The sequence below is a fragment of the Arvicola amphibius genome, chromosome 3 (assembly GCF_903992535.2).
Source record: "Arvicola amphibius chromosome 3, mArvAmp1.2, whole genome shotgun sequence".
Classification (NCBI taxonomy): domain Eukaryota; kingdom Metazoa; phylum Chordata; class Mammalia; order Rodentia; family Cricetidae; genus Arvicola; species Arvicola amphibius.
In genome coordinates, this window is record NC_052049.1 from 138,923,160 (window position 1) to 138,946,314 (window position 23,155).

General features: G+C 45.9%; 1 protein-coding gene across 2 annotated transcripts in view; it reads left to right on the forward strand.

Annotated features, from left to right (window-relative positions):
* The window catches only part of Myo1e (myosin IE), a 196,874-nt gene that overhangs the window by 106,225 nt on the left and 67,494 nt on the right, over positions 1-23,155 (forward strand). For both annotated transcript variants that reach the window (XM_038321973.1, XM_038321972.1), the window contains 5 exons: positions 6,988-7,075; positions 10,423-10,512; positions 12,575-12,706; positions 15,715-15,849; positions 17,910-18,042. In XM_038321973.1, the coding sequence (XP_038177901.1) occupies positions 6,988-7,075; positions 10,423-10,512; positions 12,575-12,706; positions 15,715-15,849; positions 17,910-18,042 (578 nt within the window). The remainder of the gene's footprint in view (positions 1-6,987; positions 7,076-10,422; positions 10,513-12,574; positions 12,707-15,714; positions 15,850-17,909; positions 18,043-23,155) is intronic.

Below are 23,155 nucleotides of genomic sequence, written 5' to 3' on the forward strand. Positions count from 1 at the left end.
GGGATTGGGGAGAAGTAGCAGCTATTGTCTTAGTCAGGCTTTGCTCAGCGTGCTACCGTGTTTTTCCGTACTGTCTGCTCAGGATAGCAGTCAGGTTATACTTCAGTATTTTAATGCAATCGAGCATATTTTAGTGTGATATCAGGGTCTGGGTGAGGATCCTTTCCTCAGCCCCAGACCCTCCCAGGAGACCAACAGAGAGGCCTGTCACATCTGACTGATGTCAGTCTCAGGCCCCACAGGCTTTCAGGAAAGGAGTCTGAATGGAGTCGTTGGAGAGGGCTGTTCAGAACCTTCTTTGATGTGGTTTCCCATTCTTGCAAAGTTGTCTGTGCAGGCTGCTATTTGTTCCATCTGGGCCTAAGATAGTATTTTTGACAGATTTGCTTAAATGGGTGCATACCAGTAAGGACTCAAGAGCTGTTAACATTTGACCATGCTGAGGAGGTGGCTCAGTGGGTAAAAGGCCTGTGGAGCAAACAGGGACCCGAGTTTGAATTCCCAACACCCACATAAAAAGATGCGCATGGCCATACACATCTGTAACCTTAACAATGGGCATGGGGATCAGGCAGACCCATCGAGCTCAGTGACCCTCTCAATTCAAGGAGAGACGGAGAGCAAGGAGGAAGCAACAGAGGAAGACACCTGATGTCAACTTCTGCCTTCCATTTGCACACACGCATCTATAGAAACACACACATATGTGTATACACACACACACACGTACAGCGTACACACACTCATCCTTCTTGGCTAACTTTTCCTGTCTCAATGAGAAATAAATATTTGCCATTTGGTTTTAGAAACGTTTTTCTAATACCTACTCCACAAGTCCCCAAAACCCCCGTTCCCCTTATCTCACCATCGTCAATACAACTTCCGTGCTTTGATGCCTCAGGCGGAAGTTGGAGAAGTGGCTCAGTAGTCAAGAACATGTGCCAGTCTCCCAGAGGACTTGGCTTCAGTTCCCAGGACCCTACATCAAGTGGCTCACAATCAGCTCAGGGTGTCTGATGCCCTCTTCTGGTCTCCACAAGCACCGGTACACATGTGGTACACACACACAAACACACACACACAAATAAAAATAAAAATAACTTGTATTTTAAACCTGTATTTTAAAAAAAGATGTCTCAGGAGGCCATCAGCTCATCTTAGACTAGAGCCACGGCCCTTCTCATCACATCCGCAAGAAGAGGAGCTTCTAACCCTGTGTCCTGGGAACAAAGTAGTTGCATGGTTGCTGTTCCTTACCTTTCCTAAAACCCAAACAGATACAAATGCACCTCATTTGCATTCATCCAATTAGCTGCAAGGAAACAGCACCCATGGAGAAACTGTACCTACTGAGAGGTTTCCAGACCCAGGATGGAGTCTTCCAGAAGTCAAGATGTCTGGGTCAGCAACACCTAGGAGGAAATGCTTTCGCGCATGCTAGAGTCACTGCAGGGGATTTGGAAGCACAGTCGCTCTGTAAGCAAGGGGCAGCCTGACTTTCAAGAACAGTTACTGTCCCCTTGAGTCCAGTTAGTAACACAGCATTGTAAATGGCTGTAGTTTCGATTTTTACAGCCAACACACGAACATCCTATTGTTTCCTGTTTGGGTTGGTGTTTCCTATAAAGTCTCCCTTGACTTTGATTTTGAATTACCGATCTCCAGTTGGGCTGGGGACAAACTGGGACACTAGTTAAGTGTGCCTAGTCTAGAACCTGCCCTTGGAGGTCTGGGTTCTGATCTTGGAGGTTCGGGTTCTGATGGTGAGGGAAGAATGGAACGGGGTGATGATGTAAATACGCTGGGCTCTGTTGAGCTGTCCGAGCTAAGGATCTTTGGTGAGCTTTCTTCATTTCTTGATTTTTTTATTTACATTTTTTATTCATTTTTTGTCCACCTATGTGTGTGCAAGTGTGCCACGGCGAGTGTATGGGATTCAGAAGACACTCATAGGACTCAGTTCTCTCTTAACTCAGGTCACGAGGCTCGGCAACAAATGCTTTTACCTACTGAGCTCTCGTGCTAGCCCTCCTAGTCCTAATTTATATAGGAAATTTTGTTTTAGATTTTTGTTTCCCGCAATGGGAATCAAACTCAGGGCCTTTGGCATGTGTGCTGGCTAGTTTTATGTCACCTCAACACAAGCTAGAGTCCTCTGGGGAAAGGGAGCCTCAAGTGAGACAGTACCTCCATCAGATAAGGCTGCAAGTAAACCTGTAGGATGGTATTTTAATTAGTGCTTGATGGGGGAGGGCCCAGCCCATTGTGGGTGTGGCCACCCTGGGCTGGCGGTTCTAGGCTCTTTTTTTTTTTTTTTTCCTTTTCGAGACAGGGTTTCTCTGCAGCTTTAGAGCCTGTCCTGGAGCTAGCTCTTGTAGACCAGGCTGGTCTCGAACTCACAGAGATCCTCCTGCCTCTGCCTCCCGAGTGCTGGGATTAAAGGCGTGCACCACCACCGCCCGGCCCGGTTCTAGGCTCTTTAAGAAAGCAGACTGAGCAAACCATGGGTCAGCAGCTCTCCTCCATGGCCTCTGCATCAGCTCCTGACTCCAGGCTCCTGCCCTGCTTGAGCTCCTGTCCTGACTTCCTTCAGTGATGCACAATGATGTGGAAGTGTGAGCCGAATAAACCCTTCCCTCCCCACGTTGCTTTTGGTCATGTTTCACCAGAATGATAGCAACCCTGACTAGGACAGCATGCGGGGCGAGCACTCCCCTACATCCCTCGCCCTTAGTTTTTGAGGCAGTCTTGCTGTATGTATCCCAAACTGTCACAGAGTTTGGTCCTTCTGCTTCAGCCCAGGAGCTGAGATCACAGGCACACACCACCATGCCTAGCTGAACTTTTGTCGTTTTCTGCCCTTCTTCCCTAGAAGTCAAACAAAACAATGGAATTAGGAAAGATTGTCTATATGTATAAACAGGCAAAACCAATCGCTCTGATTGCTGTGAGCCGCAGAGCGAGTGGTTTGGGGTGTGCTGTTTAATGTCTCATGTCTTCATGGGCCCATCACTTTAGACAGTGCTTTTCCCTCCGAGCAGGCCAGTGCAATTGTGGTTATATATATATATATATATATATATATATATATATATATATTGTAAACTTCAATAATTATGGAACATTCCATTATTGTGCCATTATTTTGAGTAAATTGCCGGCTGTGATCAATAAAGTTTTTCTTTAAGTGCCTATGAACTGAAACGGAGAAACGAGCATTCAGATCAATGTTTAGCCAGAACTAATTATTTTAGATTGCCTAGAAAAGAAAATCACAGCTACTGAGAATGTGGATGTCCTATTTGGGGATGTGACATACTTATTTTAATAGATGAAAAGAGTTACTTTCTCCATTATAATTCTGCTCTTTTGCTTCACACAATGAGATACAGTGCTTGATCAGGTCTGGGAGACAGGGTAGGGTGTCTCTTGTCCAGCGGCCTAAGTTCATTCCCCAGGATCCACGAGGGCAAGGACTTCTCCCTCAAATTATCCTGACTTCTGAGCCCCATATGTGCACCGTTGGCATGAGCACCCCCCCACATTGCACCGTTGGCATGAGCACTCCCCCACATTGCACCATTGGCATGAGCGCCCCCCACATGTGCACCGTTGGCATGAGCACCCCCCACATGTGTACCGTTGGCATGAGCAACCCCCACATGTGCACCGTTGGCATGAGTGCCCCCCACATTGTACCGTTGGCATGAGCGCCCCCCACATTGTACCGTTGGCATGAGCGCCCCCCACATGCGCACCGTTGGCATGAGCGCCCCCCCACATGTGCACCACTGGCATAAGCACCCCTCACATTGCACCGTTGGCATGAGCGCACCCCACATGTGCACCGTTGGCATGAGCACCCCCACATGTGCACCATTGGCATGAGCGCCCCCCTACATGTGCATCGTTGGCATGAGCGCGCCTGCCCCGCTTTTAAAAACATTTTTAAAGACAAAGTAATTCATGTCTGGTCACACCATTAAACAAGGGCATTGCAGAGGGACAGGTAGTTAGATTTTTATGTTAGAAGTCCACTAGTTTGCTGTGTTTTTCTCTGTGGTAGTTAATTCTAAGGAATTCTGAATACAAAAACCTAAGCTTACAGAAATCTAATTAGTCGTGGGGCTATATAAAAAGTTGAATAGGAATGAAATGAAAGTGATGAATATTCATTATCATTGTGATGCGATCCTTCCTTTTTGTGAAAAGATGTTATTAAAATATAAAATACACAGTTAATTTCCTGTGGAACCAAAAAATGTAAGTGCCAGGCAGAGTGGTAAGCTCTCCGTAACCCAGGCACTGGGAGGGGGCAGGGGAGAAACAGATCTCTGGAGCTCAATAGCCAGTCCGTCCAGCCAATCAGTAGTAGGACAATAGAACTATAAAATCAAAATAAAAATGTAGGCAGTAAGAGAATCGCAGGGGCTTGAGAAATGGTTAAGAGTGTGTACTATTCTTGAAAGTTTAGTTCCCAGCAATCCTGTTGGGTGACCGACTCTCAACTGCCCATTAACTCCAGCTCTAGTGGAATTTGCCCCCTTCTGGCCACCATAAACACTGCACTCATGCACATAGCCATACACAACCACACACATATAGTTAAAAATAAAATAATTTTTTAAAGGAAGAAATCACATCAGTATCAGGGCTGGATTTGTAACTCAGTGGTACATTACTTGCCTGGCATGCACGAAGCTTGGGGTTCAGTGCCCAGTGCCATGAAATTTTAAAGAGAAAAGAATTGTCTAATTGTCTGTAGACCTGCCTCTGGGGCATTCTCTTGATTAATGTGGGAGAGTCCAGGTCGTTCTAGGGCTTATAAGAAAGCAAACTGAGCAAGCTTTAGGGAGCAAGATAGTAAGTAGCACTGCTCTATGGTCTCTGAGTTCCTGTGTCCAGGTTCCTGCGTTGGTGTCCCTTGCTGATGACCGGCTAGAAACCAGATAAACCCCATCCTTCCTGAATTATGTTTTGTTATGGTGTTTTATCACAGCAACAGAGAGCAGGCTAGAACCAAGGACCATCTTTTCTAGTTGTCCTGCCCTTTTTTTCCCGGTATTATTTTTATATTGTTATCAACCTGTTGTAGATACATTGTTGCCATTGAGCCCTAGCTGCCTGGTCTGTACTTGTTACATAATTATCTTCATTGTTTCTGTAACATTCCACTTCCTTTTCCCAAAGTTTTTCAGTGTTTATATTGTTACAGCTTATAAAGTAAGTCATAAAATAGAGGGCTGTGAGGCCAACTGCAGCTGGGGCAAAATCACACACACAAACACACACACACACACACACACACACGCACACGTGCACGCACACGCACACACGCACACGTGCACGCACACGCACGCACACACACAGACACACAGCTGGACAGGGGATAGTTGCCAGAGGGTTCCCTGCAATTCAGGTGAGATTCCAGTGACCCTCCCAGCCTCTCCTCTGCAGGAACAACACTAACAGGCAGGCTCTTGAAGGCCGCTTGTAAGTGGTCACAGCTGCTCTGACCGTGGCAGCTGGGAGGATAGCGGTCTACAATTGGCCACGTTTGTTGATGTCAACTAGCGTGAGTTTCATAGGACATGAGATATGCACCTCCAGTTTCTTGACTACCAAGGACAAGTCTCAACCTCTGAACTTAGAGCAACCTACAGTTTTCATGCTGGGTCCTTTTCTAGATGTGGGTTGCTTTAACAAACTCTATTTTGGCAACACCAAGGCTTCACACAGAAAGATGAGACTTCTGATGGAGTCGAGCATGTTTTGAATTGAGGTCATTATGAATTCAGGGGGATTTTGAGGGAAGAATGGGGATTTTTGGAAAACAGACTATTAACAAAAGGCTATTGCTGTGCAGTCAGGCCACCCAGCGGAAGATAGTCTTTGTTTCTCAGGATGTGATTAATATTGCCTCATCATTTAATTTTAGTGCTTCCAAAATAAGGAAGCTTGCATTACATCAAGGCAGAGTCTGAAGCCTCAGTGCCCATTTTGCACATATACATGTATATATTCATATATACATATTTATATATGTATATATGTTTAGATGCATGCATATTTATGTATATGTAAAATATAAACAAAATAACACAGCATGACAACAGAGTTAGAAAAGAACTATCTGAAATAACAACTCTCCCATTGTCACCTTACCCTGACCAAAATCTCTGCTAATATTTTGAAAAATGGAACTTTCTGTGCTTGAACTTGAACCCTAGGCCTCATGCATCTAGTGAAACTTACCTCTGCGCTATACCCCTAGTCCTTCAAAATCCACTTTTGTTGGCTGGGGTGGGGGGGAGCGGCAATTTATGCATGCCCATAATCCCAGCAAGGGTCTCACTACATAAAAATTAAATTATAACTCTTTTGTCTTTAATTAGAGTATAATGAGGTGAAATTGCTTCATAGCCTCCTTTCTTCCATTTACAAAAATGTGTGTGGATGTTACTTTGTAATTTCTAGAAAATTCCATCCTTCTGATGCTTATAGTTTCCTAATCATGCCTCCTGTGATTATTAGAAAAGTGACAATTAGAAAAGTCGACTAAGGTTGAAGAGATGGCTCAGTGGTTAAGAGCACTAGCTGCTCTTCCAGAGGACATGGGTTCAATTCCCAACACCCACATGGCAGCTCACAACTGTCTGTAACTCCAGTTCCAGAGGATCCAACACACTCACACAGACATACACACAGGTCAAACACATAAAAATAAACAAATCATTTTAAAAAGAAAAGAAAACTCATTTGGCTACCCTGCACATGAAGGCAATGGTAAAGGCTCAGTCTATGCCACGCTCAGCTGGGTCGGAGGAGTGAGCTGGTCCTGCTGTGACCCCCGGTTCTCAACTAGCATCATGTTGGTCCCTACCCCCACCTTTCTTCCTAGTTCCTCTGTGATTTATTCATTTGTTGGCAATGTGGATGAAGGAGCTGGCAGGGACCACTTCACGGTGTTTGTCTTTCTTTCCTCAGTGGTGAGAGTGGCGCTGGAAAGACAGTAGCTGCCAAATACATCATGAGCTACGTCTCCAGAGTGTCCGGAGGAGGCCCCAAGGTCCAGGTGAGGCTGTGCTCTGGTCAGGGGCTCCATCTGTAGCCGGGCATGGTGACACACACACCTTTGATCCATTCGTAGCTTTGTAAAGAAATTATTTTGTAGAGCGCAGCTTGGGTAAGCAAGGTACATGAAATGTACAGAGAAATTGTATGCTTTCATAGTGACGTGTCTACTCGATAATGAGCTCTTAGAAATTAATCAAAAGGGCCGCTGTTCAAATGGAGAATAAGAGACATGAAAGATAGCTCAGATGAAAGGAAGTATAAGTTATTCATCAGGCATGAAAATAAGAGAAATTTTTATTAAAACTACACCAGAACTGGGGCTGCGGATCTAGCTTAGCCGGTAGAATGCTCATGTGGATGCACAAAGTCCTGAGCTCCGTTCCCAGCACCACACGCATCAGGCACGAAGATGCATGTCTGCAATCCCAGATCAGAAGTTCAAGGCTGTTCTTAACTACACAGCAAGTTCAAGGCTAGACTGGGCTATATGAATCTTTCTCAACAAAGCAAGAAAACAAACAAAAAACCATTATCATCACCGTTATTATTATTAATAATAATTATACCTACCACATTGTCAGAACTCCTGTAGTTCATATAAACATTGCTGGTTAAAAAGAAAATGTTGGGGCACAGTCATTTTTGTTACTAATAGGAGCATAAAATAGCACAGGCCAATGAGGCTGTCTCAGCAAAATCTAGGAAGGTGCAGACAGGCGCTGCCTCACACAGCAGTTCTAACATGTTGTTGTTGTTGTTGTGTTTTGAGGTAAGATCTTACTAGTTGTCAAAGACAGCCTTAAACTTCTGAACCTCCTGCCTCTACCTCTGGGGTTATAGGAATGCATCATCCTGTCCAGGTTATTTGGTGCTGGAAATGGAACCCAGGGCTTCACTTTGTCAGCTGAGCTATACCCAAATCCCACTCTTGAGATGGGCATGTAGGTCAGTGTTAAGAAGCTTGTTGCAAGAGGACTTCCTTCTCTTGTACAAAGCCCTAAGTTTCATCCCCAACCCTGCATAAACTACGTGTGGTGACTACACGCATGTAATCCTAGCTCTAGGGAAATGGAGGCAAGCAAATAGAGGGTTCAGGGTCCTGTGGTCAGGGCCAGTCTGGGCTATATGAAACCATCTTTTAAAAAGTAATAAAAGGAAGCTGGGCATTGGTAGCACACACCTTTAATTGCAGCACTTGGGAGGAAGAGGCAGGCAGATCTCTGTGAGTTCGAAGCCAGCCTGGTCTACAAAGTGAGATACAGGACAACTGGAACTATTACACAGAGAAATGCTGTATTGAAAAAATAATAATAATAATAATAAATGGAGGAGAGAAAGAATGCATGCCTAGCATGCCTGAATCAATTGTCCTGAGTTTGTTTCATCCCAGCATTGCAGCTAATAATAATAATAATAATAATAATAAGGCTATATTTTTTTAAAGGGAGAAGCTTCCAGATCTTTTCTTTCTATATCTCCCAAAGAGAAACTGAGTGTCATTAAGTGGTGTAGCACATCTAGCATGCAAACAAAAGATTAAAAGGAATAATAGAAATTCACACATTCCAAATTTACTTTACAAAGTAATGCAGTTTATATACAGCCCTGGCTTGTAAAGGAGAGAGGCAGGTTAGTCTGCTAAGTCTGGAACTGACCGGATGGTGGGACCACCCAGAGTCTGCCTTGTTGGCACTAGTCACTGCCACTTCCTGTGTGGAGTGGGATGCTCCCTCCCGAGTTTTGTGTCATTCTCTCTTCTGGGATGTTTGAGGGTACCATAGGAGCACATAGACTTGTCCCATAGTCAGTTTTAGTGCCTTCATCTAGTCCCCTTTGCTGTAGCCTGTGACCCAGTGGCCAAGCTGCAGACGGTTAATGTTGATTTTTCTCTTCCTGTTTTCCTTTGAGGACATTGATCCAGAACTCTTGGCTTCAAATTAGTCAGTAGCTCAAGAGCACAAGCCAGGAGACTTGTTATTTCTGGAACACATTTAACCATAGCATGTGAATAATTAGATGTACAAGGAGTGAGTCACTGTCAGAAGCCTTCCCCATTGCCGGGTCCTATCAGCCGAGAAGCCTCATGGTCACTGTCAAAAGCCCTCCCCAGTGCCAGGTCCTATCAGCTGAGAAGCCTCATGGCTGTGATGTGTTTTGCACACTTCTAAGTCTGGCATAGGACTGGAGTGTTCACACTCAATTCTTCTCCTGTTGTTGGCCAGGAGCTGTGTCACACGATCTGGTGTTGCCCCTGGCTGACCTGAGTGTGAGCCCATGCTAGAAGAAGCAGTAACATCAGGGCTGCTTTAAGGGTGTCCGTTAAGCACTGTGTGGGTCCTGAGGATCAGACCCAGGCTTGGCAGCAAGCTCCCTGTGAGCAGGCATTGCTTTGAAATGCAGTTTCCTGGGCCCTACCCCAGACCTATTAAACTTACCTCTGCATTTTAACAAGACCCCCAGGTGACTAGTACATTTAGAGTTTGAGACAACACAAGATTGTGTTTCTGTGGATGTTTGGGAAGGAGAAACTGATTCCTTGCCATCTAGCTAAGTCTTGCCTCTCAGTGTTGCGAGTGGAACACTTGGGGAAGATGTGAGTGAGGAGACTTCTTCCCCACTGTGATCACCAACTGTACCCAGGAGTGCAGGAGAGGGTCACGGCAAGCAGCATGGAAAACCAGTCCCGGACTGTGTGGGGCCTGGGCTTCTGGTGGCACCCCAGCTTTGGGATGCTGCTTCAAACTAGGAGAGGTTGGGAAACCTATTCACATAAGTAGGATCCTGTGGCCCTGCAAGAATACATTAATAAAATATCAACGGGAGGGGCGGCTCAGGTGGCAGAGTACTTGATTAGCAGGCACAGAGCCCTGGGTTTGATCCCGAGCACCGTGTAAAGCGCATGTGGTGGCACATGCCTGTAGTCTTAGCACTTGGCATGTAGAGGCAGGAGGATCTGGAGTTCAAAGTTATCTTCAGATACATATCAGGGCGGAGGCTAGCCTGAGCGACATGTCACTCTGTTTCAAAAAAACAAACAAACAAAACAGCAGAGAAATGTACATCTTCAACCCCAGCACTCAGGAGGCAGACGCAGATCTATCTTTGAGTTTAAGGCCAACCTGGTCTACATAGTGAGATCCAAGGCCAGCTAGGGCTTCATGGTAAAAACCTGTCTCTATAATACAAAGTAAAACACACTGAATTCTCTAGAAACTCTCCAGGACATATGGACCAGGGCCTCTTATTTTACGATACTCAGAAAGCAGGACTTTGGGGAAAGTTGAGTTTGATATCATATGATGCGCATCCCTTGTCTTCCTAATACCCGCCTGTCCCCTGCAACAGCACGTCAAGGACATCATCCTGCAGTCTAACCCCCTCCTCGAGGCCTTTGGGAACGCCAAGACGGTGCGCAACAACAACTCCAGCCGATTTGTAAGTATCCTGATTCCATTCGCCGGAGTACTTCCCATATTCTGAAGAGACAGGCTTTCCAGTCTCTCCTTTCTCTTCTGAGTAGTGTGCCCTTTGACAAAAATTGGTTTTGAGCTTTGAATGCAAACAAGACAATTTCAAATTGGCTCACCCCTTGAGTTGTCTTAGTAGAAAAGCAACCGTTGATGAAAGGGAGTGTCCTTGTCCTGGGGAAGCATGCAGGTGTCTGGAGCTAAGAAACCAGTAGACTAGAAAAGCCCAAGACCTGGGCCTGTTTGCGGAGACCTTGCTCCTCTGAACTAGGTCTGAAGGGAGCAGACACTGGGCTAAGGGAGCACCTGAGAGACCTTTCTTCCCTTCTCGTCCTCTCCCTATCCCACCTCCTGGATTTCTGAATCTGCTTTCTTTTGTATGCTCATAGAATGAAGAGCCTCTGGCCCCAGTGCCTCCTAACTATGTCCCCAGGGCTAGGTGAAGGTCCCCCTTGCAGTGCTGTGAATGCTTTCAATGTATCTGACCAGAGGTCTTGGCAGTGGGGTATGGAAATGTGACCATTCCAAAAGGCCGAAAGGTGCATTAGAAAACAGATACAGATGCCTGGAGATTTAGCATCCTGTTTCAACCATACAGCCTGTCTGGCACTCAGGCAGGAGCCATCTGTAAGGCTGATGGTGGGCTGGTTTCAAGACAAGCAGTGGGTGGGACTTTCAAAGAAAAACAGTTTCTTTCTCACTTGAAAAAAAAGCCTTCACTTAATTTTTTATTTAAGTATTTTTCTTTTGAGACAGTCTCTTATATAGCCCAGGGTAGCCTTAAATTCCTTATGTCGTCTGGGAGGCCCATCTTGGTCCCCTCCCCCATGTGCTGGAATTGCAGGTGTAGTCCACCATGCTGGCGTTGGCCTTTATTCAGAGAGGAATGTCTTATTTCCGAGAGAAGTCTCCTGATGGTCTCTGGTAGTCGCTGTCATTCTCTGACCACCATCTACAAAACCCGCATCCTGCCCCTCATTGTCTGCTATTATTCTTGCTTGTTTCATCTTTCATATTTGGGATGTTTTATTCTGACCTTTCTAGGTAATGACAGAAGAAACACACTGTGAATGAATTTTCCACATGACCTTTTTCCTCTAATTATCATTCTTAACATGCCTTGTAAAAATAGACACTGTCAACTTTAACCCATTAGCTACCTGCCCATACTCGCCTTCCTTAGAAAGCGGGGAAAATATTGTTATGACTTCCCTTGCCTTTTCCTGTTATAAGTTTTTTTTTTTTTTTTTTTTTTTTTTTTTAGAGCCTGTCCTGGACCTAGCTCTTGTAGACCAGGCTGGCCTCGAACTCACAGAGATCCGCCTGCCTCTGCCTCCCGAGTGCTGGGATTAAAGGCGTGCGCCACCACCGCCCGGCTGTTATAAGTTTTTTTTATATTATTCTGAGAGTATAACTCAGCCTTTAGAAAGCAAGAGCCCAGCATTTATAACCATGTAACCCTAATAGAGAGAGAAGGAAGTGTAAATTTTTTTCTCTGTGTGTCATGCATAATGACATCGAAGGGGGGAAATTCTCTCTCTTTCTCTCTCTCTCTTTCTTTCTCTCTCTCTCTGCCATGCCTGGTAGTATCGAGTGATACTCTCACTAATTATTAGGAAATGTAAATTTAAAGCCATATGCAATTTTCTGTATCTTGGACAGGCAAGCATTATAGAGAATTTGATAATAACCAAGATCCTATTGACTGAAGATACATTCTTCTAGAAAAACAAAGTGGCAGCCTGGGCACTGTGTGGGTCTCTGTCTTCAGACACAGATGGGAAGAAAATGAGTGTGTTACAAGTTCTCCTTATTTAGTCTGGCCATGGGATTAATCCTCCGAATGCAGAACTGTGTGACTGGCAAGCTCTGGGGCATTGTTTGGTTTGAAAAAAGTAAGGAAGTCTAGCTCAGAGCTGGGGGGAATCCAGAATGTCTTCCCTTAATGAATTTCCTTGAATTATGCCCTGTATTCCAAGTCTGTGTTTTTGTTTATCAAGTACTAAAGGAAATTGCTAATTCTCTTGCAGGGAAAATACTTTGAAATCCAGTTCAGTCCAGGTGGGGAACCAGATGGTGGCAAGATCTCCAATTTCCTTCTGGAAAAGTCCAGAGTGGTGATGAGGAACCCGGGAGAGAGGAGCTTTCACATATTCTACCAGGTTCTCCTTTACTGTTGTTCTTTCCCAGTCCTTTATTCCTTCTCCATATTACAAAACAAAGCTGGCTGGGGGGGGGGGGGGTGCACGCCGTTAATCCCAGCACTCGGGAGGCAGAAACAGGCAGATCTCTGTGAGTTTGAGGTCAGTCTGGTCTACAGAGCGAATTCTAGGACAGGCTCCAAAGCTACACAGAGAAACCCTGTCTTGAAAAAAAACAAGAAACAGGAAAACACAAAACTGGGAAGGCCAGTGAGATGGCTCAGAGGGTGAAGGCGCCACGAGACCAAGCAGGATGACCTGAGTTCAAGTCCTGGGCCCCACGTGGTGAAGAGGAGCCCTTGTTTGTCCTTGATCGCCAAGTATGCAGTAGCATGAGTAATAATACAATCAGATCTTTGCCTCTCAGCTCTCAGGTGGTCATCTAACAAGCCCAGAGAGATGCCCTGGGGTTTGTGCAAGTGTCTAAAAGGAGCATGAGCCTATCCCCGTCCTCAAGGAGTGTTGAATTCTAATTAGGGTAACAAGGCAAATTTCCCCCAAGTTAAATAATTAGGAAATTGTTGTTGAACTTCAAAAACAGAAGCGGGAGTGTTTGTTTCATGATTTCCCAAGTGGGAATTTGTGTGGGAAAAGCTGGAGCTATGGGAAGTTTAGAGACTGTCCACTAAGGAAGGAGCACCCTAGGCAGAGAGGGGAGAGGGTGTTGAGCAAGGAAGTCAGGTGATGGGAGCCAAGTGTCTAGGGGCAGATACCCCCAACAGGGTCACTGTTGGATGAGAGTGTTTCAGCAGGCTTGGGATCCTCAGAGCAAGCTCAGCATGCCCCTACTGTTTCAGGCTTTGGCAATCATCCAGTTCAGCTGTTCAGTTCCAGGCCAGTGCTCTTCCACAGAGCTGTATCCTCAACCCTCTTTTTACTCCTTTCGTTTTGAGACAGAGTCTCACTAGGTCACTAGGCTGGCCTCGAACTCAGTTGATAGTCTGGGCAGGCCTCAAACTTGTGATCCTTCTACCTTAGCTTCTCGAGTAGCTGAGATCATAGGCATAGGCCTCTCGACCTTGCCAATCCAGCCATTTGGAAAAATGTTTTTGAGTCTATAGAAATATAAGCATGCCATGTTCAAAACTGTAGTGTTCGAGTTAACCTAATGATTATTTTCATATTAGGAATCTGCAGTTTGGTTTCTCTTTGGTCCGGTGGTGTTCTAGGACCTCTAGGTTAGAAAGAGATTAACTTATGAGAGAAGTTCACAGTCAATCGCTCAGTTACACAGCCATCTCCAATGGCAACCAATTCTTTTAGTGCCTATTGCTGAAAAACTGCATACCGAGCATAGAGAGAAATAAGGTTTCTATCGAGGACCATGGGAAACACGTAGGAGAAAGGGCCTGGTGAGCTTAATGCTGCTCTCCAGAAAGCCTTGGAATCAAATTTCTAAGTTCTGGGAGAAGGAAACGGCCAGGACCAAGAACAGCCTGCTGGATTGAGCCTTGAGAAAGAAGGCGGGAGAGCAGTTTTCCAGAGCCGTAGAGGAGAAGTTATAGAGTATGGCTAAACCGTGGTGCGGAAGCAGATGGCGTGGCTTGAGGAAGCGCAAGGAAAAGTGTTCAGTGAAGGCAGAGAGCAGCCTATACATACAGTCAGAGCTGGAGAAGTGGGCATTTGAAGATGCAAGGGAAAAGGGCACATGTGTCTGAGCGAGAAGACTGAACAGGAGGAAGGTGTTGTCTTCAAACGAGCAAGAATAGGGGAAAGGTTATAGGTGGTACACCAAGATTCTTCAGGGGCTGGGATGTGGCTCAGTTGGTAGAGTGCTTGCCTAGCTTGCACAAAGCCCTGGGTTCAATCCCCAGCACCGCATAAACTGGGGACAGTGGTTGTCTTAGTCACTTTGCTGTTGCTGTGATACACATCACGACCAAGGCAACTTATGGAAGAGAGTTTATTTGGGCTTACAGTTCAGAGGGTGGGAGGCCATGGTGGGACCAGCATGGCAACAGGTAGCAGGCATGATGGCAGGAAAAGGAAGCAAAGAACTCCCATCTTGAACCATAAGCATGAAGCAAACAAAGGAACTCAGTAGACCAGGAGGTTTCAGAATGCAGAGAAATAACCCATAGCCATATGACATGGGATGTCCTTCTTATATGTGTTGCTTTTTTATTGGTTGATGAATAAAGCTGTTCTGGCCTATGGCTTAGAATAAAGCCACATGGGAAATCTGAACAGAGATATAGAGAAAAAGTAGGCAGAGTCAGGGAGACACCATGTAGCTGCCAAGGGAATAACATGCGAACACTGGTAAGCCACAGCCTAGTGGCAATACGCAGATTAATAGAAATGGGTTAATTTAAGATATAAGAGCTATTGGCCAAACAGTGTTGTAATTAATATAGTTTCTGTGTGGTTACTCAGGTCTGGATATCCAGGAAACGAGCAAGAAGCCTCCATTTGCAAATATACATTCCCGGGGCAAGAAGTGTAGAAAAACTAAGTGGGAAGGAATTCAGAGGCTATGGTCAACTTTGTATTCTACTTTTCCATGGGGCCACTAGTACAGCATAGAGTTCTCTTATAGACATGAAGAGAACCTGAGTTCTCTCTGGCTTTATCCGAGTTAAGAACTGGAAGTTGGGCTGGGGAAATGACTTGGTACTTAAGAGTGATCTTTCAGAGGACCAGGTTCAGTTCCCAGAACTTACCTGGTACTCACAGCCATCTCTGATTCAGTTCCAGAGGATCTGATGCCCTCTTCTGGCCTCCATGGGCACTGCATCCATACAGGCAGCATCCATACACTGTAAAACAATAACAAAAACTGCAGTTTGTAGACCAATCTGGGGCTTATACAACTGCAACCCCAAATGATATTTATAAACTCCCTCAGATTCTGCAGGCTAGAACCCCTGACCCCCATCTGGGCTCAGGGACGTTGGTCCTGAAACCCCAAGGTGATTGTGGGTGTTTCTGGACCGTGTCCTGACACATCCTGTGTATTCTTACGGCAGCTCATCGAGGGTGCCTCTGCAGAGCAGAAGCAAAGCCTCGGCATCACCAGCATGGACTACTATTACTACCTGAGCCTCTCAGGGTCCTACAAGGTCGATGACATTGACGACAAACGGGAGTTCCAGGAAACCCTGGTAAGTGCCAGTACCGGGCAGGGCTGTCTCCGCTCTCCTGCCTGAGTGACAGCTGAGGCAGAGGGCAGTAAAGGTCAATGAAGCAGACAATGACCTGCCCCTGCAGTCACTGTAAGCACTTCTGAAAACCTGTGTTCAGCACCTTGGAGAGCCATGCACCCAATTTCCACACGATGGTTTGACATGCGTAAAAAGCAAATGCATCATTATTCTCCTGCAAGAGTGTTCTGATAAACAGACTAAGACAGTTGAGGGGGTGAGTTTAGCCTGCAGTTTGCTGAGCAGTCAATAAATACATGGAGAGCTGTTCCTTAGGAAGGCCACAAGCCACTTTGTGATCTTAATTGAAGATAGAAAATTTTAGGGCCTGGAGAAGAGTGCTTGCTGTTCTTGCTGGGGATCCAAGTTCAGTTTCCAGCAGCCACATCTGGCAGCTCACATCTGTCTAGAACTCCAGTTCCAGAGGATCTAATACATCTAATACATTCTTCTGGCATCTGTGAGTACCTGAACACTCACACAGACACACAAAGGTAAAAAAGGTAGTGGCACACGCCTTTAATCCCAGTACTCAGGAGGCAGAGGCAGGTGGATCTTGGTAAGCTCAAGACCAGCCAAGTCTACAGAGTGAGTTCCAGGACAGCCAGAGCTACATAGTGAGACCCTGCTTTGAAAAACAAACAAATAAGCAAACAAAAAATTAAAACACTTAGTTTTGCTTGCTTCGTCCTCTTGATCTTGTTTCTCTGTTTCCAATGACTTTTTTTGTTACCTCTGAGTTTTGTGGTCGAAGGACAATATTGTATGTGCTCTGGGCTGCTCACATCAAACACATGTCACAGTCTGGGTTATAGCACTAGAATTTCAAGGTTTTGTGACCTGCCTGAAAGTGGCCTGAATCATGTAGTCTAGCCCTTTCTAGAGGTAGACCTGTTATCCTCTCATCCTTCGAGGACTGCAGGATGCTGTTCTTGAGTCAACAGCAAGCTCTGGCCTCTTTGCCTACTGAGAACTCGGCGGGGGGGGGGGTAAGGGCAGAATGAGCAGTGGAGAGTCAGTGGGAGGGGAGTTGGCTCAGAAGTGACCCAAGACTGCCCAGCCACAGCCTTCAAGGAACAAGGGAAAAACAGTGGGTGAAGGGCTCAACACTGTCCTTGGGAAAAGTTGTCTCAAGTTACAGAAATCCAAGACTCGGCTTCTTTAATTTAATGGACTCAGAAACTTGGCTTTTTGTGATCTGTAGTTCTGGAGATTTTTAAAGATGTTTTTGCTAATAAAATCTATCTGTCTCCCTCTCCATAAAGGGGATGACATCTTGGGGTGGTTGGATATGGGATAGTAGTACCCTTGGAGAGGGTTGGCAGCCAGAATTTACTTGGGACAGGACAGACCTGGAAGCTTGTGCCCAGACTCTCTCTTCTTGGAGATCCTCTAGGGTCTAAGGTGTTCCTAGAGAGTGCATTGCATTTAAAGACAGACTTGCCCTTCCAGCAGGACTTCTGATAGCACATGAAGGCTAGGGAGATGGTGACTCAGTCAGCAAATTGCTTGTCACAAATTGCTTGAGGCCCCGAATTCGATTCCCAGAACCCATAAGGAAGAGGAGGAAGAGGAGGAGGAGGAGGAGCAGTAACTGTAGCAGCAGCAGGGCTTGGCAGCATACACTGTAATCCCAGCCCTGGGGGGGGGGGGGCAAAGCCAGGAGGATTCCTGGGTCTTGTTGATTGTCTAGTCTAGCCAAATCAGTAAAGTCCAGGTTAATGGGATATCATGTCTCAAACAACTAAACGTGGAAGTCAAATGACAAAGGCACACCTAACATCAACCTGTGACCTCCACATACACACGCTCCTGCACGCACATGAGCGTGTACACACTGTGCACACACACAGAAAAAGATGAGCAAGTACACAGGTCACGGATCACATTGATGCAGAATTCCCATCATCGCAGGCTAAGCTACACACTCACTGTACAAGTCGCTCCATGCCGTGTTTGTCGCCTGCTCCCACAGTCAGCAGCCAGGCTGTCTGGCTAACCCCTCTCTCTGTGTCTTCCAGCATGCCATGAATGTGATCGGGATCTTCTCAGAGGAGCAGACGCTGGTGTTGCAGATTGTGGCTGGAATTCTCCACTTGGGAAACATTAGCTTCAAGGAAGTGGGCAACTATGCCGCGGTGGAGAGCGAAGAATGTGCGTAGCTCTGCCCTGGCTGGGGAGGGAGGGAGGGAAGGGTTACCTCCAGTCTCTCATGACCTACCCCTTGGCTTGGCCTAGATTGCTAGTGAGGTGCATTGGTTAGAAATGAGTTGTGTGTCCTCAGGAGAGACTAGATCTCTTTAATGCACCTGTTCTTCCCTTCTCTCCCCTTCCTCCCCTCCTCTCCTCACCCCTGTATTGTCTCAGCTCTCTCTTCCTCTCCCTATCCTCCCTTTTCCTTTTCCTCTCCTCTCTCCTTCCTCCTTTCCTATGTGGTTTTCCCTCCCCTCCTCTTCCTCTTTCCTACTTTGCCCCCTCTATTCCTCTTCCCTCCCTTACCTCCACGTCTTATACCATAGATAATTTGATACTTTGATAATTCATTACTAACCTTGGAGAAGCCTGGCAGAATTCAACCTTGAACTAAACCTGGTATAATAATGAACATCTCATGTACTATTATTTTTTAGTTTGTGGGTACGCACACATTCCATAGCATGTATGTAGAGGTCAGAGGACAGCATCTGGGAATCGGTTCTTTCCTTCTACCATGTGTCCTGGGAATGGAAATCAGGGCATCAGAACCCACTGAGCTGTTGCACTGGTCTAGTGTCAAAGATGAAGTCATGCTTTGATGATTGGAGTACTGGCTTAGTGTCTCAAATGAGCCACTTGGTGAAAACCCTTCCTGTGCCTGGCTTTATTGATGGACAGGTCCCTCGATGTCCTGGCAGGCAAGGGACAGGACACATGATGTAGATCTGACTTAGATTAGATTTCTGGACAGAGAGAAATGAACTTTGACCATTGGGTTGACGTTCCTGATGACCACGTCTGTCTTAGGCTTGAGACCCGAGTGGTCATTTTTATTCTTCCAGAGGAAACTAGGGTCCTTCCTACAGTAAGTTCTACTTGTCCCCTCTGCCTGTGATTTACAAACCCTATGGCCTATGACCCCAGCCTCTCAGGCATCAGTGGTACTCCAGGCCGTTCTCAGAACTCACATCCACCCCAGCCACCCAGGAAGGCATTTCTCCCCTTCTCAGCATTCTTTGGGGATAATTTTAGATGCTTGGTAATAAATAGTATCCCACTCATTGCTGACAGTGCAGTAGGGAGATTTCCATTCCAAATAAGGATCCTTTTTTATGTTTTCATTTTTTTTTCTCATAAAAGAGGGAAGTTCTGCTAACGTCTGATGTCGATGTCTATCTTTATCTGATAAAAACAAATATATTTAACAAGGGAGTGTCCAGGAAACAGGAAAAATGCAGAGTGTGCATGAAGCTTAGGAATATGAGCTAATCACAATGGTGACTCTGCCCGTAGACTCCCCGGACTTTACCCTTGATATGAAACCAGTGCACCCAAGAGTACAGAAGGGTCATTGCCACCCACCACGTCACTTGCGCAGTTCTGGTGTGCTGGTGGTGTCTATGGAAGCAGACTGGGATTCTCTGGCTCCCTGAGAAGTAAAATCCTTACTGCCTCTTTGTACTTGAGTATCAATTCAAGACCCTGGCCCAGCAAGCATGTCCCTGGTTCCTCCAACCAACAAGGTGTTCACTGTTCTGTGATGACATCCAGGGCTAGCAGCCTTCCCTGGCACATGTGGAAGGCATTTGTGAAATTCCCTGAAGAGGGATGGCGGTACAGTGGAGGCCAGAGAAGGCTAAGTTAGGAGCCAGGTCAGTTTAGCAGAGAAGTACGCAGCCCTAGCCATCACTCCTTCTTCTGGTTCTGGGTTCTTCAGCTGGCCATATAGTAACATGGTCAGCTGGGTACCTGTTTATGCCTTTGCCCATCTCTGCCTCCCTTATGGTGATCATCAGGGTTTCCAGAGACGGGAGTTGCATAGTGACCACACATACACCTTTCTCCTGTTTTCAGACTGTGATGTGAACTTCTATCACCGTGTTTCACAGGTGTTTGTCCAAGTAGCGCTGTATCTGGGAGATGATTCTGTATCCATTTCTCTTTTATAGCTGCACAGCATCATATTGCTTGGATATACTTTGAGTTGTTTAACCACCATCTGTTGCTACGTAATAAGATGGTGTCTGGGGCGTGTAGCTCAATTGGTACCTGACATTCATAAAACCTTGGGTTTGAGCCCCAACACCCATAAACACGGCTTGGTGGAGCTTCCCTGTGATTCTGGCACGCAGGAGATAAAAGCAGACAGAACAAAGCTTGGTTCATTCCATCTTACTGCTGTAAGATTTATTCTTATAAATATTCTCATAAATTTATTCCAGTATATCTTTGGAGCAAATTTATCAAGGGAAGCTTTATAAAAGCTAACCATGCTTTTCATAATTAGAGACGGCAGCTCTCCTAGTGAAGGGAAGGGCTAAAATCCCTTGCGAACTGGCGCAAATTAGCCATCTATTGGACCTTGGACTGGTGTGGGCGTAGGACTTCCTGTATGTTGTTGAGAAGCCAGTCAAACCTTAACAGAGATGCTTGTGTGCTTTTCCATATTGAGAAAGTAAAACTGTGTACTTTAGATCAAATATTACCTGAGTGCGATTAAATATTAAATTAACTTAAGAACTTTATTGAAGAAAAGAATACTATTTTAAAACCACTGAGGAGTTCAGGAACATATGACGGCTGCGGCCCTACCCACTGATAAATGGGTTCGAAACCCTCACCAAAGCCTAATAAACCATATTTACTTTATCTTGGTCTTCCTCATGCAGCCTAGGCTCCCTCAATAGCCAAGGGTGACATTGAACTTCTGATCTTCCTGTGTCTGCTTCCCAAATGGCAAGGTTACAGGTGTGCATCCCTGTTAGAGAAAGGCCTTCTCAGTGAGAACTCACACCACACACTTAGAGATGAAGGGACGCTCTCTACTTACGGGCCTGGCCAAGTGAGACTAGCGGCCATAACAGTCACTCCTGAATGGGAGATTTTACTGACTTATGTATGCGTTAGGATTATGCGTTCCACAAACGCTGTCATCCTTAAATCTCTTTCTGGATCAGCCCCGGTTACACTTCAACCGTTTAATCAGAGACGGGGAAACTGTAAGGCTGGCCACTTGGGCAGGCAGGAGATTTACACAGCAGAGGTATTGCATGCTGCCGGGGTTATTTTAAGTACGCCAGTGTTGTTCTCTTTCGAGTGGTTGTTACCCAGGGTCATCTTGCGCACCTGGCAGAATTATGCTTTTCCCCATAAGAGGATAGGGGACTTAGTGGCAGATCAAGACTTAATGATAATTGTCACTCTGTGCTGCCCCTCTTGAATGGTACATCTTTGGGTGTGGGAACGGGGCCCCTCTTGACTGGTTGAAAGTCTCCTTTGTCGTGGAAATGGAGCCTAATGGCTGGTCAGTCCTGGTGAATAAACATTTACACCCTACTCTAAGTGTTCCTGTCTCTACCAGGCCGAATTAGTACCCTACTTATCTCTGGGGCATTTTGGAGGCAGCGCTCCTTTAGCTAAGTTTCATTTGTGTGATTTAATGTCCCCTAAGCAAATACATAAGGAAATCCTGTATAACATCAGTTTTATTACTTTGAGTTTTTTTCTACATTACTGCTACACCTGGCTTATGTGAGGCTGGGAGTGGGACCAGGGGCTTTGTGCCTGCTAGGGCAAGCTCCCTACTGACTGAGTTACATCCCCAAACCTGCCACTTCCTTTAACCGTATGAAGAAGGAATTTCATTTCACTACATCCTTTTGACTTCTCTGTCTTCCTTGTAGTTCAGATTTAAGTAGAAAACTTAGGTTGACCCTCCCCTTACACGTTAAGTCTTCCCTCATCAACTTAAGGTGTTGAAATATTCTCCTAGCAGGTTCTTCCTGGTTCTGATGACTGAATAACTCCACAGGCTTTACGCCAACCTTTTACGATTAAGCCTTGCTTCTTCTTACCTCTCCTTCCCCGAGCCTCACTGCTGAAGTTCTTCCCCAACCTCGGCCCCACTCACACACCCTCATGGAAATTCACAGCCTGGAGGAAGTCAGGCTAAGCAAAACTATAATTTCAGCACCAGGGCAGCCACAGAAGAAAATACGAGCCCATAAAACCTTGTGTTTGAAAAACATGGCATGGATTCTGTCCAAACCAAGTGTCGTACTTCCTCCCTCGTCTGCTGAGCTCTCTCACTAAGCCTGTGGCTCTGGCTCTTGGCCACACTCCATGCCTTGTTTCTGAAGAGCCTGCAGCCTTTTAGATCCACCCTCTTCTGCAGAGCTACAGAGGGATAGCACATGGCTGGTTACTCCCTCCTGTCTGTTTTGTCTCCGAGGGTCTCATCCCAGCCTTGTTTGGTTTTCTTAGCTAAGGCCATAAAGATAACAGCATGAAGCATCTACCAGACAGCCCGATTCATCCCCACTTTTGGCATGGTTACGGACTTGAGGAGAATCCCGTGTTTACAAAACAGGCACATTGAACTGACTATTCATTGGATAAAGCTGATTGCTCACTGTGGAGTTCCCTGGTGGGAGAAGCCCTAGTGAATGTGCTCTAACTTAATGGAATCTCAGTAGGTAGCCTGATGTGATCTTGAAGACCTCACACCTAAGTCTCCCGAGTGACTGGAATTACAAGTGTGTGCTGCCATGCTCAGCTACTGTATCTGTAATCATGTCTGTGCACACGCACATGTGTATATGTGGAGGCCAGAGGTCCACCTCAAGGGTTCTTCCTGAAGATCCATCCATCTTCTCACTAGGACCTGGGACTCTCCAGTTAGGCTAGGCTGGCCAGTCAGACAACCCCTGCTCTGGGATTACAGAGGTGTACCACCACATCTAGCTTTTCTATGTAGGTTCTGGGATTGAACTCGGGTCTTCACACTTGCTCAGCAAGAACTTTACCATCTCAACTGTCTTCCCATTCCTTCTATAAACCATTGATGATAAGGCCTATGGCATCTAGTAAGTCATATCCTCCTCTCTGCTGATGGGAATGACTTATCCATCTCTGAAACTTGGTGAATGTTTCCCTGGTCTCTGCAACTACATGTCCAGTGTGATTCATGGATATCCTCTGACCTTACTCAGTACAAAGGAAGAATTAGCTTCTAAGAGACAGATTTTTGATAAAATCAATGCCTCCGGCTCTTTATGAGAGGAAGCTGAAA